The sequence below is a fragment of the Beta vulgaris genome, chromosome 6 (assembly GCF_026745355.1).
Source record: "Beta vulgaris subsp. vulgaris cultivar EL10 chromosome 6, EL10.2, whole genome shotgun sequence".
Taxonomy (NCBI): domain Eukaryota; kingdom Viridiplantae; phylum Streptophyta; class Magnoliopsida; order Caryophyllales; family Amaranthaceae; genus Beta; species Beta vulgaris.
The window spans coordinates 37715060-37732113 of NC_079207.1; the positions used below are offsets into that span (position 1 = coordinate 37715060).

Here is a 17054-nt window from a genome sequence, read left to right on the forward strand (position 1 = left end):
GTGTCCCGGAACGACACAACCACTTCGATGGGCGCACGTGATGCGCCTAAATGCGTTTTCTAGATTTTCTATTATTATTGACATTCGAAAATTCGATATAATTAGAAATCTGAGTTCTATTTATATTATTATTAAAATATTCATTTAAAATAATAAATAAAATAATTGGGCTTTTTCAAAACATCGGGCTTAAAATATTTTAAAGGTACTCTTTTATGGGCTCAAATTATAATTAATTATCATGAATAATTAAGCGGGCTTTAAAATAAGACTTTGAAATACACTTTAAATTAATGTTGGTTGGCTCTTCGCACTGCTATTCCATCAAGTCGCGCTAACTGAAATCGCGGTATGTTTTATCATCGGGTCCTTAAATGGGGAGACACAATTATGTGTCTACAATATCACTATTGTCATCCAAAGTTTTTTCTTTCACGATAAACTCCTACTAGCTTTAAATCATACATTGATTACGCTTATTCTGAAAAATAATGACCCTGAGACCCCAAACCATTTTCGACCTATAAGCTTAATTAATAGTTTCTATAAAGCTATATCTAAAACAATGGTCACTCGTATAAGTCCAGTCCTCCAAAAAATCATCAGCCGATTTCAAAATGCTTTCGCTCAAGACTGGTCGACTCATGACAACATTCTTATTGTCAAGAAACATTGAATGTTTTCCACAAACCACATAATAAAATGGGATGGACAACCTTAAATTAGATATGGAAAACGCATATGATCGCATTGAGTGGACTTTCTTTTGGTAGCACTTGCAGCCTTTGGTTTTCCAGAAACCGCAGTTTAATGGGTAAATGAATGTGCCACTAATGTTTCGCGATTTCCACTCCATCAAAAATAAATGGTAAACCTTCTCCTTAATTTTGACCATCTAGAGAACTAAGACATGATACTCCTCTATCACCTTATCTTTTTATCCTTTGTATGGAAGTCTTCATTAAAAAGCTTACTTTAAACTCCCAACTTCCATCAGCTGGTATTAGATTCAAACTAAAATCGTGTTCTACTAATATTCCATGTCTCATGTTTGCCGATGACAATTTACTTTTTTGTATGGCCACAAATATTTCTTGTGCTTCATCATTAGAAAATACTATTGATCAATTCCGTCAACTATCGGGCAAGTTAGTCAATTTTCATAAGTCCTTTATGATTTTCTCCAAACAGGTGAGAAAAAAAAAATACTACACTAGCGAGCCAATTTAATAAGCAACCTAACTCAAAAAAGACTACACTGGCTAGCCAACTTGGTTGTTATCTAGGAATCTACCTTAGCTCTTTCTATTCAACTAAGACTATATTCAAACATATTATTTAAAATATGGAACAACGGATAAATAATTGGGAAGCTGGTTTTTTATCAAAAATAAATCGTCATACAATGACTCAAACCAATCTTAAAGCACTCCTAATTTATATTTGTTACTCCTTCATTCTCCCAAATGTTATTGCCAAATCCAATGAGAATAACATGCATCGTTCCTTTTTTAGGCGCCAACAGAAAGACTAAAATGTCATTCCTCTTGTTGCATGGGATAAGAACTACTAAACCAAAATCCTATGGTGGCCTTGGCCTTCGTAAAACCATTCCGTTAATAAAGCCATCATTGCTACGATGAAAAATCCTCACAGATCACAACAACCTATGGGTTCAACTTTTCTGCCAAAAATATCTAGGCAATACTACTTTCTTTGAGTGTAAAGAAAAAATTTAAGACTCCCAAATATACAAACAAATTCTGCTCAACGGAAAATTCTTTGAAAAGGCATTCGTTGGAAAATTGGAGATGGTCATAAGTTCTCCTTTTGGCTAGATAATTGGCTGATCAGCTCTAATCTTATAGAACTACTCCACAAATCCCCTCACCAAATCGACCTAAAAATACCTCTATCTCATTTCATCCTCCCTTATCATGAGGGGATATATTTAAACCGGCTTATTTCTTGCCACCTCATTTACTTATCAAGGTCACCTTGACTACGACTTAGTTAAATGACATGCCTATATGACGCTACATCCTCTGGCGAATTTTCTGTTAAATATGCAACTTGGCTCGCACACAACATTGACCGCACTACCCCGAATTGGCCATTTTGTTGGCTTTGGAAATTAGCCATTCCCCCTAAATTGCAAATTTATTTATGGCAAATCTACCATAATATATAGTATGGCAGTAAGAAGTACCTTATGTAAAAGGAAGATTATTCCAATAAATTCTTACGCTCTTTTTCTTGCTCATGAGAAATCCATTGCTCATCAGTTTAATCAATGTGTATCGACTTTTACCCTTTGGGATTTAACATATACTATAGATTGGTTATACTACAATTTCAAAGAATTAGCAATTCTTCCAACACTATCTAAACTTAGAGCTAGTAAGCATGATCTTACTAAATTTACTTTCCTACTACGGAACATCTAGAGAAAAAAAGAAATGATATACTGTTTAATTCTAACACATACAATAGATTTTGTACTTTACATAAAGCTAAGTTTCTCCATAACGATGGACTGTTCGAAATAAGCTTGATTCTTGCCAACTCGTAGGTACCACTTTCTCCAAACATCATGTTCTCTACAACCCTCGCTCCTCTTCTTCCACTATATTTGGTGGCTGGTCTCCCCCCCTCCAATGCACTTCAAATTGACTTTTAGTGGCTCTATCGTCAATAACTCAGCTACTGCAGGGATCATCATCCGCAATTATTTGGACAATTAATTCACGCATGAACTTACAATCTCAAAAATTCTCCAGTATTTGTTGCCAAAGCAACCGCACTCCAAAAAGGGTTTTTCCTAGCTCTACAACATGATGTTCATGATATCTATATTAAAGGGACAACTTGTTGGTTATTCAAGCAATTCAAAGCCTCTCGTCAACTTTATGGCAAATTCAGAATATTATATCAAACATCAAATCTCTCTTACACAAGTTCACATCTTACCAGTTACAACATGTCTACCGCAAAGCCAACGGAGCAGCTGATTGGATAACTAATGTCCGTCATTTAGTTCAATCTAATTAGGAAATTCATCATTATGATTTTTAATTCAGTTTTAGATCCATCATTGTATCAGACTTTTTAGGAGTTTCACTCATGAAGAGGGTTTCTTAAAACCGTTTCTACTTATTTTTATATAAAAAAGTTGTTTCAGTCTTTGCGTAAAAATAGAAAAACAAATTACAAAATGCTCCATATATCTATTTCATGACCCATTGGTTCATCAAGGAGCCACAAGATAACAATGGGTGCACAAATGAACTTGACCCATAAATCTTATGTGTCAAGTAGTTCATAAGAAGTTCAACGGAAAAACTACACAAAAGAATATTTGTTGTCTCACCCAAATCTTTACTTATTTATATGTGAAAATTTCTTGCTACTTCTTATTTGGTTAAGGGCTAGAAGGATTGATGAGCAACTCACACGCGCCAATCGGATTTGGATTGTGTCCTTTTGCCAATCTTTTTGATATCTCGTTAATTGCAAAGATCATAGCTTGCAAGTAATAACGAGGAGATATATCTTACGCTTGTCTCCCATATCGCCCCTTGATCTACTCTCAAAAATTACTTTTTCTCCTTCGAATATCGACAAATTTTTTTCTCTATCCATTCGCATTGAGAGCACACATCTTACGGAATTGTGCTAAATCTCAAGGGTGATCTTTGTGATTATACTGTATCGAAATATTGTAGAATCGTATCTCAACAATTATTTTTCCCATGTAGCAAAAAACTCCATTTTCACCAAGTAGTACTTGGTCTAGTGTTAAGGAGAGCACCCTTCTAACCTCAAGGTTGGAGGTTCAATCCCCATTAGAGGCACTTTGAGGGTAGGGATTCCCATTACCCTTCCCCCTTACTCTCAAGTGCCTAGCCCATTAAGACCCGAGCGGGATCCGGACCACTTCTTCTTACAAAAAAAAAAAAAAACTCCATTTCCACTCATCCAGATAAATACTTTCACTCCTTCAGGAAAAACAAAATTAATAAATACATTCACTGTTTTCTTTGCAAGATATCCTGATTATTCTCCATAATCTGATATCATTATTGGAAAAAAAAAATGCAACTAGTACACAATTAGCAGACTATTTTGGACTTATAGTATGAGCGATTCAGTATCTCTTGATATCTATACCCGTAGAAGAGGGAGAAAAGAAAAAAGAGACGTCACTGTGTTTAATATTTAAATCATCCCTCTAAAACCCACTCCAATAAGATCGCATCACATTGAACATTCACACTAACAATTAACAAGTCAGGGGTCGCACTAAATATTCTGAATACTAAATAAAAGGCTCCATTCTTACTCTTTCTCTCTCCTCCTTTTTTTACCACCTTCCACATGCTCTATAAAAGCGTGTACTTGCACTAAATGCTCTAAAAAGAGCATGAAGCGTTTTCTCCTCTCTTATGATCTTTTCCACTTTTCTTAAACCTCAATCTCTTTACGTTTCTTCAATGTGAATGTAAAAACATGTATAATGAAACACAAACAAACATAAACAAATAAATCTAGCATCAAAGTGTGTGATCCATGCCACTTCAGTGGTGGGATTTGCAGAAAACCTGCAAAAATGAAGAATTTGAGAGCTTTTTTCTTTGTTTTGGCTTCTTTCAGCTGCTGTTCTTGTGTTTCAGCTACCTTTTCTCGCCGACAACCTCTCTACCCTCTCAACTTCATATTAGGTAATCATCAAAATATTGAAAGTTTTCTGGGTTTGTCTAGTTTACTTGTTCTTGTCCTTTTTTTGTAGTGTTGGTCAGTATTGGCATTTGGGTAATTGGGATATGAGTGTGTATGTTTTTTATAAATTGGATTTTCTAGGAAAAATGATTGTTAAATTTTTAATCATTCTGTTTTTTGTTCTTGGCAGATTAGAAGAACCTTTTTCCTTTTTTGGTGATTAATTTAATTTTACATGATATTCATTAGTTTAGCTATAAATTATTGTTTAGAGTTTTTGTCCTATCTTGTTATATATAGTTACAGTATTTCATAATTTTCAGCAACTTTTTGAGAGTGATTGAAAGTGAAAAGCAATTTCCATTGTTTATTATGCAACAATGTGGGTCTTTGTAGTTTAGTATTAGTTTCATAAAACATAAACCATTGTGCTACAAAAGGAAAGGCATAGTAATAATAAAGATTGATACTTAAATTACAATAAAAGATTACAAACAACCACTTACTTAAATTAGTTAGAAAGTATCTGTCATGTTATAAAGATTTTCTGTTAATTGCTATAATTTGATGCATCTACCATATTCACTTCCTTAATTACCTTTCAATTTCTTGATTTGGTATCTACATTTCTTATTCTAGAATCATTTAGTTTGTCTTTAGGTCGATAACGGAATTTCTTATGTTCTTGTGTCTAATACATGTCATTGTCTAAGTAATTTGTCTTTGCCTTACTCTTTTAAGGTTTTTCCATCAAACTGTAGAATTTGCTACAAGAGCATTGTTCCAACTTTTATTCACGTTCTCTTAATTATGTAGGTAATGAGAATTTGGGGCCATTAAATAATGGAGTCCTAGGTGAAGCTCAAGCACCAGGCCCTGCATTCAATGAGCCCAAGGTCCCTCTGATCTTGGCCGGAAACCGAACAAAGAGGCCAGATATTCTTCGAAAATTTAGGATTTATCAGAGTGGATGGGACATCTCAAATAAGCATTACTGGGCTGTAAGGAACCACCACTTTCTGTTAAGATATTAATGAGTATAACAATTCATTTTGGCTTTGGTTATCTATTTATTTGTTGGTTGGTTTGTGTTTGGTTACAAACAACCACTTGTATTAGTTAGTATTGTGTTTGTTGGGATCTTAGAGTCATCTTATCACTTTGGAAGTGCTTCCGTCTTAAAGTTGGTTTAAATACTCTTGTATACATCAGAATTGTGATCCTTAGTGCTCTGATTTAGCTGTTTAGCTATGATCTAGTTCTAACTAACCTAGATCTGTGTTTGTTTGTTATCTTTATCCATATATAGTGGTAAGGGATGTTTATGCATATAATTGTTTCTCGACTATTATTTTCATTTTGCACGCATCTATTTGTCACTAACGGCACCTACTTTTCTATGAATGATACTTGAGAAAGTTTGTGGCATTTTATATTAATTGTGACTTTCTCTAGTGCATTTGTTTATGGACATGCCCACTGGGATCGAAATTTAGTAACATAAAGGTTTTTAATATTTATATACTTTGGCAAGGAGTGATTTATAGTTTGAGTTGCACATGCTAATAAACTTGTCCTGTTGAATCTGGATCTTTAACTATGTAATTAGACTTGGATCTTAACCTAAAAACCTGATGAATTCCTCATGGACTAACTAGCTATAAAGATTTTCTGAAGGACATATAATATGTGAGCCATGTGGCAAATGTTTGTATCATCTATGACAAATAGTTCTGAGCAGAAAGAACTAGTAATATGAGACCATTATAATGATAGCATATACAATGATCAAATTTTGGTAATATGGACTATGTATTGATCCACTCTTGTAAACATAAATGATTTCAAGTCCTCTTTGTTTCAGCTACTGACATGAGATGGGATTATGAAGATGATCATGTTGTTTAATAATTAATTTATCTTACTAATAAATGTGCAAAGATAGTTGATAGAAGTCTCTGCTGCAGGGAACTACGGATTTGCTATTACCTAATTTGAAGCATGTGTAAACTTTATTCCCGGTTTATGTTCTGTACTTCTGTTAATGTCTTGTGGGGTTGGGGGGAATACTATATGCACATTATTAAGCAGTTGGGTCTACAGTCGTTTAATGTTTTTTTCGCTCTGTGCTGCAGTCTGTTGCTTTTACTGGTGTTGCTGGTTTCATCATCACACTCGTATGGTTAATCTCCTTTGGTTTAACACTGCTTGTTCACCATTGTTTTGGATGGAGGATATGCTTCAAAGGAAAAGGATCACCGCACTCTGAAAAGATCCGTCTTGGGCTGCTAGTACTTTTCTCATGTGCCTCCATGTAATTACCTCAATTTCATTTAGTTGTTGCGAGCTGTGTGCTTTTTATGTCTTCTTTCTGGTTTGAAGTTTTTAAGTTCAATGCCGAAATTCTGCACATCTTGTTTGTTTCTATTAGTTGAGTGTTGTCTTTGATGTCATGTTGCCTTCAATCTGCCAATAAAATTAAGCTTGCAATCATTAGTGAAGTATTTGGCCTTCATTGCAGTTTTTGTGTGAACTCAGTAACCTAATATCCTTGATTCTGTTTCCATTCAAACTTTTTGGCTATCATGCCATGAACCTTGTTATTCTATAGGCCATACTCTAGCTTGTTCTTTTTTTTGTCACATGCAAGCTTTAAATTGAATATAAACAAAAGTGTCCTAAATTTAATGTGTTGGTTTGGCCTGTGTACCTATTGTTTGCGATAGTTTCCTACTTTTGTTGTGGGTTTTGGTGGAGACCAATTTGCTTGGGAAAAGAGAATAACTTCAATTAATCGATTCAAATTCCAGGAGAAAATAAAAATTGGAAAGGCAGACGGCATGAGACATAATCAAACTTATGCAGAACAGTAAATAGGATGTTTCAGCTTGGTTTAGCATTTTTCTGGTGCACACACTAATGCAACGTGATTTGTTCTTGATGCTTCTTTTGTATTTAGTTTAGCTCATCCTGATTCACTTCAATATTTTTCTTTCACACAGGGTGGGTTGTATACTTTTATCTGTTGGCCAACTTCAACTTCATAGCGAAGTCTTGCATACATTGAAATATGTTGTAAACCAGTCGGACTACACAGCTCAAATGCTAAGAAATGTGTCTGACTACTTATCTCTGGCGAAGTCTGTTAATGTACCACAATTCAAGCTACCACAGAGTGCCATGCAGGAGATGGATGAGCTGCATATGCGGTTGAGTTCTGGCGCTGACACATTAACTGAGAAAACCAATCAAAATTCTGTCAAAGTTAGAAGAGTCTTTAATACTGTGTATGAGCTCATATTCCTTAGTTTTGTTCACTTTGAGAAGAGTATCAAGATTCCATATTTCAATTTTGAGGATTCATATTAACTTCTACATTCTGATGCACTGTTCTAATTCCTTACTGCAGAAGATCAGCGTTAATTACTGTCGCTTCGGTGATGCTTGTTTTAGTTCTATTGGGTCTTGGTATGTAGTATCAATGCCACTCATTGCTTTTATTGATGTCATGTCTCTGTTCTTTTAATTGGGGTAACATTGTGTTTCTTTGCGCTGCAGTACTTTCTCTCCTCAGGTGCCAAAATGTGATTCACATGTAAGCCTTTGTAGCGTAGTTTCCTATGTTGGCATCCTGTTGTTCTTTTAATGCTGATTTATGATACATTGATTGATCTGGACTGCAGATTCGTTTTCAGTGGATGGGTACTTGTAGCGATTACATTGACCCTCTGTGGAACTTTTATGATCTTTAATTCGTAAGTGTTCTTTTAAGTTCAGTAGTGGATAGACTAAGGTTTGTTATTCAAGCTCGTCTTGCTACATTACCTATTCGTTGTACTTTTACCAATTCTATCATCGTGGTATGCTGACTAATAGTCAACGAAATGAATTTGCTGTTTGATGTAGTGCTATATCAGACTCATGCGTGGCAATGCAAGAGTGGGTAGATAATCCACGAGCTGAAACAGCTCTTAGCAACATTCTTCCATGCGATGATGAGCTAGCAACCAACCACACTCTGTTTGAAAGTAGAAAAGTTGTTAGCATTCTCGTAAACACTGTCAATACTTTTATATACACTGCAGCAAACACAGATCGGCCACCTTCTGATCAATTCTATTACAATCAATCTGGACCTGTGATGCCCCCCCTTTGCTATCCTTTTGATGATAAAATGCAAGATCGTGAGTGTTTACCTCACGAGGTGTCTATGACAAATGCTTCCATGGTATGTATGTTAGGTTCTGTTTGCTTGCTGTTCTTCTTGTTCTTTTCTTCTTTGGTTCCTTCGTCTTTACTGTTGTTTTTTTTTTTTTTGATAATTTTACTGTTGGCTGTATCCTTTATTTTAAATGTGTGTGATACTAGAGTAAAATTTTCAATGAGAAAATGCTTAGGGTGGCAAGAGAAGGCTTGCACAAGTACAACAGTTTGGACCCATCTATGTAGCCTTCCTTATGTCACTTGTAAAGTGCACATATAAAAGCGTCAGGACTTGCCCATTAAGATATCAAATTCCCCACTTAGACCAGTTTAATTTGCACCTTTCGATGTTTCTAGCAGGAAGCTCCATCTTGATGGTAAAAGATATAAAAAGGGCAAGTTGCCTTTTTTTCCTTAGTAAAGTAATAGTCTAGCCTGTCGGTTTTTGGGTAAGTTGTGATTGCCCTAAAATGACTCTGATGGGGAATGTTTAGTTTTATCTCACATATATGTATTAGTGCACCTCCTTCAATTCAGATTAGCCAGAACATTTGCATTTTGAGGGCCAAACATTGCAAAATTGACCATATTTTTTCTCTAGTATGAATATCAATATATTATCTTGTGATTATATCTTTACCAATATATACTTCACATCATAACTTGTCTATATAACTTTTTGTACTTTTTGCTGATACGTAGTTATAGACAGGGAACTTCTCATTAATAACCCTCGTGTTTTAGCAATTTATACTTGGTAAACAAGAAAAATATATATTTTACAAAATGACCTTGTATTATAGTTTATTTTTGTGTCGCCATATGAATGATGAAATTTGTTTGGAATTTTCATTGATTGTACTCTGTTGAGGCCAACTAAGGTTGATTATTATGATATAGTTACAAATTGGCACAAGAATAACACAAGAATTGTACAAAAGAATAAGAAAATCAACAATTGATTCAAATGGTTATGTAATTGTATACTTGTATATTTTGTGATATTCTTCGTGTAATTTTGTGCTTGAAAGAAATTATTGAACATTGATTAACCTCAAAAGATTATAAATAGTACAAAAAGAATAACAAATTTCATCATTGATGTGAAGCGATAAATAAGACAATATATAGTATAAGGCCATTGATAGAAAAAGTTATTTTATTGGTTACATATATACTTAGCCAAACAACAAGGTCACTGATGAGAATTTCCCTTAAAAATATTACTGACCTTAGTTGTCTGTTGGATATCATGGAAAAGCAAACATTGCAACTAAGAAGAAACAGAGGATGTATATGTTTTGATTAGGACAGAAAAGCAGTCAGACCATTGAAAAGTGAAAACATCCTATTATGCAAATATGAATTTTGTTTCAAAATCATAGTGACCATAAAAATATGTTAAGCTTTAGTACTGCGTAGTGTTTCTATAACATAAAGAATCTACTTGGGCCATACTGCAGGTATGGGCGAAATACATATGCACAACATCCTTGGATAATAAAAATTGCACAAGTGCTGGCAGGTTGACTCCAGAAGTATATAGTCAGTTTGTGCTGGCAGTAAATGCAAGTTACGCAGTGCTGCATTACACCCCTGCCATGCTCGACCTTCAGAACTGCAATTTCTTACGGGACACATTTATGACGATTACGTCAAGGTATTGCCCTTCTTTGGAGCATCACCTCCTGATTGTGAATGTAGGTTTGGGCTTTATATCTGCTGGTATCATGCTCTGCCTCATTCTTTGGTTAGTCTATGCAAACCGCCCCCAAAGGGAGGAAGTGTTTGTAAAAACCTCATCAATAAAGAGCAGTCGCAACAGGTTGGATGATCTCCGTGAAAACAGGGATGGTCATGTTAGTATTGTATCTTTAGTTGTAACATCTCCAGCTAGAGTTGCTCCAGATATAGAAAATTAATTATGACATCGTTTTTTGGTCATCTTTTTTTTTGCGCACTCCTACCTACTTAGTGCCAGTGGAACCAAGGTGGTGTCAACTGCCAAGCACCATCTTGAGTTTGTGGTCTGTAGGAAATATGTGCTATGTACCACATTGTATAGTATATTGTTTAAAACAGTTAATTCTTGAGCTATGATCATTGCCTTCAACACTTGTTTTCTGGGTTTTGACGGTTTCCACCTGGAGCCTATCTATATCAGTTACTAAGCTAAAGTAGTACTCATTTCCTCCTCTCCTATTTTGAGAGCATGTTTGTTTCACGCCATGAAATAGAAAGGTAATGAAATTAAGAAAAAGTTGTGGAATGGTAACAAAATTGGTAACCTTTATTGCATGTTTGGTGATAGTCTTGGAATGGGAAGTGAATGGTAACTATTAAGGTAAACAAATGGATTTTGTTACTTAAGGGGGAAGAGAAGGTAAAAACTAGGGGAATCATTATCACCAAGTAATGGTAATAGATTAAGGAGGCGATTTACCATACGAGGAGAAAGGAAATTGGTATTTAATTTTATTTTGTAAAGCTCTAAAACATTGAACCAAACATGTTCTAAGTGTTCCTGGAACCAAGCAAATGTTTGTCTGGCGGTAAATGATATATGATTCAAAACTTAGTTTGTGAGTTAAAAATCCATTTAAGGGAAGTTTGTCTGTAACAGATTATCTATTTATTCCATTATTCTTTGGCGGCACGTTTGGTAGCGACAACAAATGGTGACATTAATAATGAATTTTAGTGTAATTTTATAAGGATATATCATGGTAATAAAACACTATCTCAAAACATGTGTATTTTTCTATTACTTTTCATTACCACCTAATACTACATCTTGAAGCAGTAATTGATGATCATGTAATTTTAGAAGAGAATAAATGTTTTGTGCTAAAGGTTTAGTATCATTGATATTAACATGTGATTTTTTTTTTTTTTTTTTACAAATTTACACTAAAATGCATTACAACATTACAAGGATTTATAACCATTAATGAAATGGGTTATGAGGATATTGTGATCTCTTAATTTTCCTCTCTTTTTCTCGTAACTTATAATTTAAACGATAAAGTTGTAAAAAGGGAAGTTGTCAAAAACTTGCAAACATCTCATTCTTAAGTTCCATTTGATAGGGCGTAAAACATTTTTCTTGAAAACTGTTCTCCTCTATTTTAAATTTTAAATTGTTTGCTTTATAAAGGAGTGTAAAACCATAGGAGTAACATTGCTCTCCTAATGATGGAAAACCATTTTCCTTTCGAAATGAAGGGAAAAATGTTTTCCTTCCTTTTCCTTGTCTCTTTTGTACACTCCTCTCACTACTTCTTTACTTTCTCTTTCATTTTCCTTCCAATTCGTCATTTTTCTTACATGTAACCAAACAATAGAAAACTAATTTTGGAATTGTGTTTTCTATTGTAAATTGTTTTCCATAAAAATCATTTTAAGCTGAAAATGTTTTACACCCAATCAAACAAAGCTTAAATGAGATTCAACATAATTTTACAAGTAACCCATTATCCCCAGGAACGAATTTCATTTTATCACATAGGGTAGTAGGCCTAGTAGTTCTAAAGGGAAAATAAAATAAAAGTTAAAGAAAAATAAAATAACTCGAAAAATGGGTGTGGAAATAAAGAAGCCGAGAGAGAGATATGAATTTGTTCCAACTACACCCATTGTTCCACGTGGAAAGCTATGGAATGAGTCGACAGTCAAAATGTTAGCAAATACATACGTTTTCAAACTCGTGCAAGAATCAAGATTCAAGATGGCTCACCAAATAATATCTGGTCTTTCTACTCACCAGTCACCATCCGCCCACGCTGAGAATGAGTCGGCAATACAATGTTTCCATTATAACTTTAAGACAAATTGGTTTTTACATTAGTTATTAGTTTTTTTTTTTTAAAACAAAAACAGGGAAAAACTAAAATCTACATCACACATCCCCGCCTAGCCTGAATAGCTAGGACATGCGCTTCCACAACAAGGACCTAGTGTTGTAGGTTTGGTTAAAAATTGATGGTTAAATTACAAACTGTTGATTAAGTGAATTGAATAAATTGAACTGAATTAATTCATAATTAAAAAGTAAAAAATCGATAAGTCAGTCAGATTAAAACAAACAGCAATCAACAGAACTGAAACTGAACTAAAACTCAGCCAAGAACAAACTAAACAGAAATTAATTGCACGGAAAATCGATTTAAACTAAACAGAACTGAAAATGAACTGAATTTAACTGAAAATTATTTCAAACTATTTTTAATTGAACTGGATCAAACTAAATAAACTGTTTTTAATTGAACTGAATCAAACTGTTTTTAACTGAATTGAATCAAACTGTTTTAAACTGAACGGAACTGTATAAAATTCAATAAAATTGTTTTAAATTGAACCAAATCAAACCGTAATAAACCGTAATTAATATAATTGTCTAAAACTGAACTATTTCAAAATATAACACCTAATTTTATAATTTTTCTAATTTACCTTAATTATTGGCGTACAACGACATGACAATTTAATGACTAGACAAAGATAAAAACACATCATTTCAAAAATTTCAACTACTATTTGTGTGAAAAGGTCGGATTCTCAATAGTTAAAATTCAATACACATGACCTTTGTGTATTTTAACAAAAAAAAAATACTTGCATAATTGTATGGAGTTATGATTATTCATAAATTTATCTAACTAATTTCAATAAATCAAAAACATAATTTGTGGCAAGACAATCACACGTAGGGGTGTAAGCGAAAAGTCCAACGTCCAATCTAGTCCAAACTTGTCGAATTGGACTGGAGTGAAATTTTTTTGGACTGGACTCAAACTCAAATTAGTAGAGTCCAAATATTTTTAGACTAGATTTGGACTCATCCCTTTGGAGTCCATTAAATCCAATCCAGTCCAAAAGTATTTTTATATATAATAGTATTTTTATATATAATATATATTAAATATTTATATATATAATATAAAAGAATGTATGTGACATAGTTTATGAAATGTATATAATGAGCTTAATTTTTCAAATGCAATTATGAGAAAGCGTTATGAATCACTGAATCTAAATCAAGAAAAAAAAAATCAGACTGGACTGGACTTGATTCGGACTCAAGAAAAATTATTGGACTGGACTAGACTGAACTCAAAACATATTTGGATTGGAGTTGGACTCAATTTCTCGAGTCCAGTTCAGTCCAATTCACTTACACCCCTAATCACGAGAAATGTTATGATTCTTCAAATATAATTCATGAAATTCATCATTGTTAATAAATGTTAATATTTATGTCATAACACACCCCACTTTGATTGCTAATATTTTATTCTTGGTCACTTTTACTCGGTGTTTCTTTTACTATTTTGATTATTTGTAAAAGTAATTTAATAATTTAGGAATGTTTAAAGTACTATTATAATAAGGAAAATTTTCAAAAAACTACCTTTTATGACATAAATATTCAGAAAAACTACGTTATAAATTTTTCTTTCAAAAAACTACCTTACATAACATAATGTTTTCAGTATACTACTGTTACTTAGTCCTTGACTAGTAAATAAACTGCTAATGGATTTTTACCAGAATCTGTCCATTAGTAGTTTATGGAGTGATTGACAGATTCTATCCATGCTTGAATATTTCAAGTACCAAAGTCGCTCGTCCTCGAATATGGAGGAACTACCATCAATTTAGTTTCTAGGGCACTTTTTTTTGTCTCTGACCGGTTTTGGCAGAAAATACCCTTCGTCTAAATGCTCGGACAACCACTGTTTGCTGAATAAGTTAATCAGGAGTTTGCCAAGGACTAGAGACACTGGTCCAGATTTATAGACTAGCTTCAGCTTTAGTACTTCTTAAGCCAATTAGCAAATCGTCCAGAGTTTCTAGACGATTATTGTTCCTATTGAAGCTTGGACAGCTTAGTCCTCGCTCAACCCCTAATAATGGCTCATACATGTAGATGGTCAATCACTGGTGAACTATCGTATCTGTATTTTGGACGAATTTTTAGCTTTTCTCCACCAATAAAATCCTCTGCATCCCACCTCTCCCCCTTTCTTCGACGAAGTGGAACGACCAAGAAACATTGAGTGGCGATAAATTTATAAGGATAAGAGTGTTTGAGGAACTGATGGTCTCAACCAGCTATTCTTATAGTCGCATTTTATCTGTAACAACTCGCTCCTTTACTAAGGTAGTCATTACTTGGCTGGCCTTATGATTGAAAGTAAGATCCCTTTACTAAGGTTTCCTATTTGTGACCGCTTTCCTTCAGGAGATTGATGTTTTCTCTTTTGAGAGATTACCAATGGAATGTCGCCAGACATGTAACATACCTTATAGATCCGTAACATGGTGGCCGATCTCTTCATGGAAGCAATGTACATCAAGGAAATTAACATATCCCTGTTTTATTGATATTGTGCACGTTTTTGCCTTTATTTACTTTGTTTCTTAGCTAAAGTTACTTATTAGACCACCGAGTTGGCCGGTGGTAAGATGCCCCTAAGTAAATAACTTTATGTAAAAAGTAAAGAAGCAATATAGAGAGAAATTAGAATTGTATTATATGAATTTTCCTTGGCTAAACACCAAAACACATGTATACATATGTATCTTTCTTCTTTGTGCCAAAGCACTTGTGTTAAAAGCTATTAACTATAAGGTTTTCTTGACGACTTAGATGTGATAATTCTTTAAGGTATTTGAGTTCCAAGTCCGCTGAATAAGACATCCACTCATGTCTTACAGACGAAAGGTACCACTTCGCACTTCTTGGACGATTTAATAGGGCCCTTCCCAATTTGGTGTCAGCTTGCTGAATTCTTTGGCTCTTCCGACGACTTCCATCTTCCTTAGGACCAAATCCCCCACCTTGAGCGGTCGTCTGACGACTCTCTTGTTAAAATTCCAAGCCATTCGAAGCTTGTATAATTGCATTCTTAGTAGTGCATTGCTCCTGACCTCTAGTACCTGGTCCAGGGCCGTGCGTAGGGTAGCCCAGTTGGCCTCTTCTATGTACAACATGACTCTCAAAGTAGGTTATTCTATTTCGATGGGTAATACAGCTTCAGTGCCATAGACGAGCATGAAAGGGGTCCCTCCAGTAGAATTCTTAGTTGTAGTTCTGATGGACCATAATACTAATTGCAACTTTTCCACCCATAACCCTTTAGCATTGTCCAACTTCTATTTTATGTCGTTCGGCAATATTTTGTTGAATGCTTCTACCTCCCATTAGCCTGTGGGTGAGCTACAACCGCAAAGTGAGCTTTAATCTCTCTTTTAGCCAATCAATCTTTGAGTTTTGGAGTCTTGAATTGTGGTCCATTGTCAAAGACGATGGACTGCGGCATGCTGAATCTTGTAATGATGTTTTCCAAATGAAACCTTTGTCATCATATGTTGTGATCCCCCACATAGCTTCAGCCTCAACCCATTTAGTGAAGTAGTCTACAACTACAATCACAAACTTCTTCTGCCCAGATGCCATGGGGAAAGGTCCCAAAATATCCCTGTCCTATTTGGCAAAAGGAAGTGGGCACAAAACTGGAGTAAAATAATTGGACGACTTCTGTTGAATATTACCATGCTTCTGGCAACTATCACACTTTTTTGCATAAACAAGGGTGTCTTCCTTTAAGGTAGGCTAGTAATACCCAATCGTTAAGGCTTTTTTGCCCTATGCTCTTCCCCCTATTTGAGAAGCACAAGCTCCTTCATGTAGCTCTTTCAATACCTCCAATCCATCCTCTCCGGTGATGCACTTGAGAAGAGGATGGCTGAATGCTTTCTTGTAGAGAGTCTCATCCCATAGCTCAGACCATTTGTATCTTGCTTTCACGTACTTAGCTTCTACAGGATCAGAAGGTAACCGACCTGTTTTCTTGGATTCTATAATAGGCTCCATCCAAACTGCCCCTCAGCTAAGGAACATCACTTGCTCTTGATCAATACTCTTTTTTTATTTTACCTCCCAAAATATTGTTCTTGGTGCATCACAATCAGCTGAGCTGGCCAATTTTGAGAGAGCATTCCCTTGGGGATTTTTTGATCTTGGAACTTGGTCATGAACAAATCGCTTCAAGGGCTCCATCTCATCCTTGATCAGACGCATATATTTAATCATCAATGCCTCCTTACATTCGAAGTCTCCATTGACT

The 17054-nt window shown here is 34.7% G+C and overlaps 1 protein-coding gene across 1 annotated transcript; it reads left to right on the top strand.

The window, feature by feature from the left end:
- The first annotated feature begins 4313 nt into the window (after positions 1–4313).
- On the top strand, positions 4314–11037 carry LOC104896614 (hypothetical protein). Its single transcript, XM_010683381.4, has 9 exons — positions 4314–4721; positions 5536–5720; positions 6855–7033; positions 7722–8006; positions 8129–8187; positions 8278–8314; positions 8403–8474; positions 8626–8947; positions 10386–11037. The coding sequence occupies exons 1-9, from the start codon at positions 4610–4612 to the stop codon at positions 10842–10844; spliced, it is 1710 nt and encodes a 569-aa protein (XP_010681683.2). The 5' UTR covers positions 4314–4609; the 3' UTR covers positions 10845–11037.
- Positions 11038–17054: the final 6017 nt, after the last annotated feature.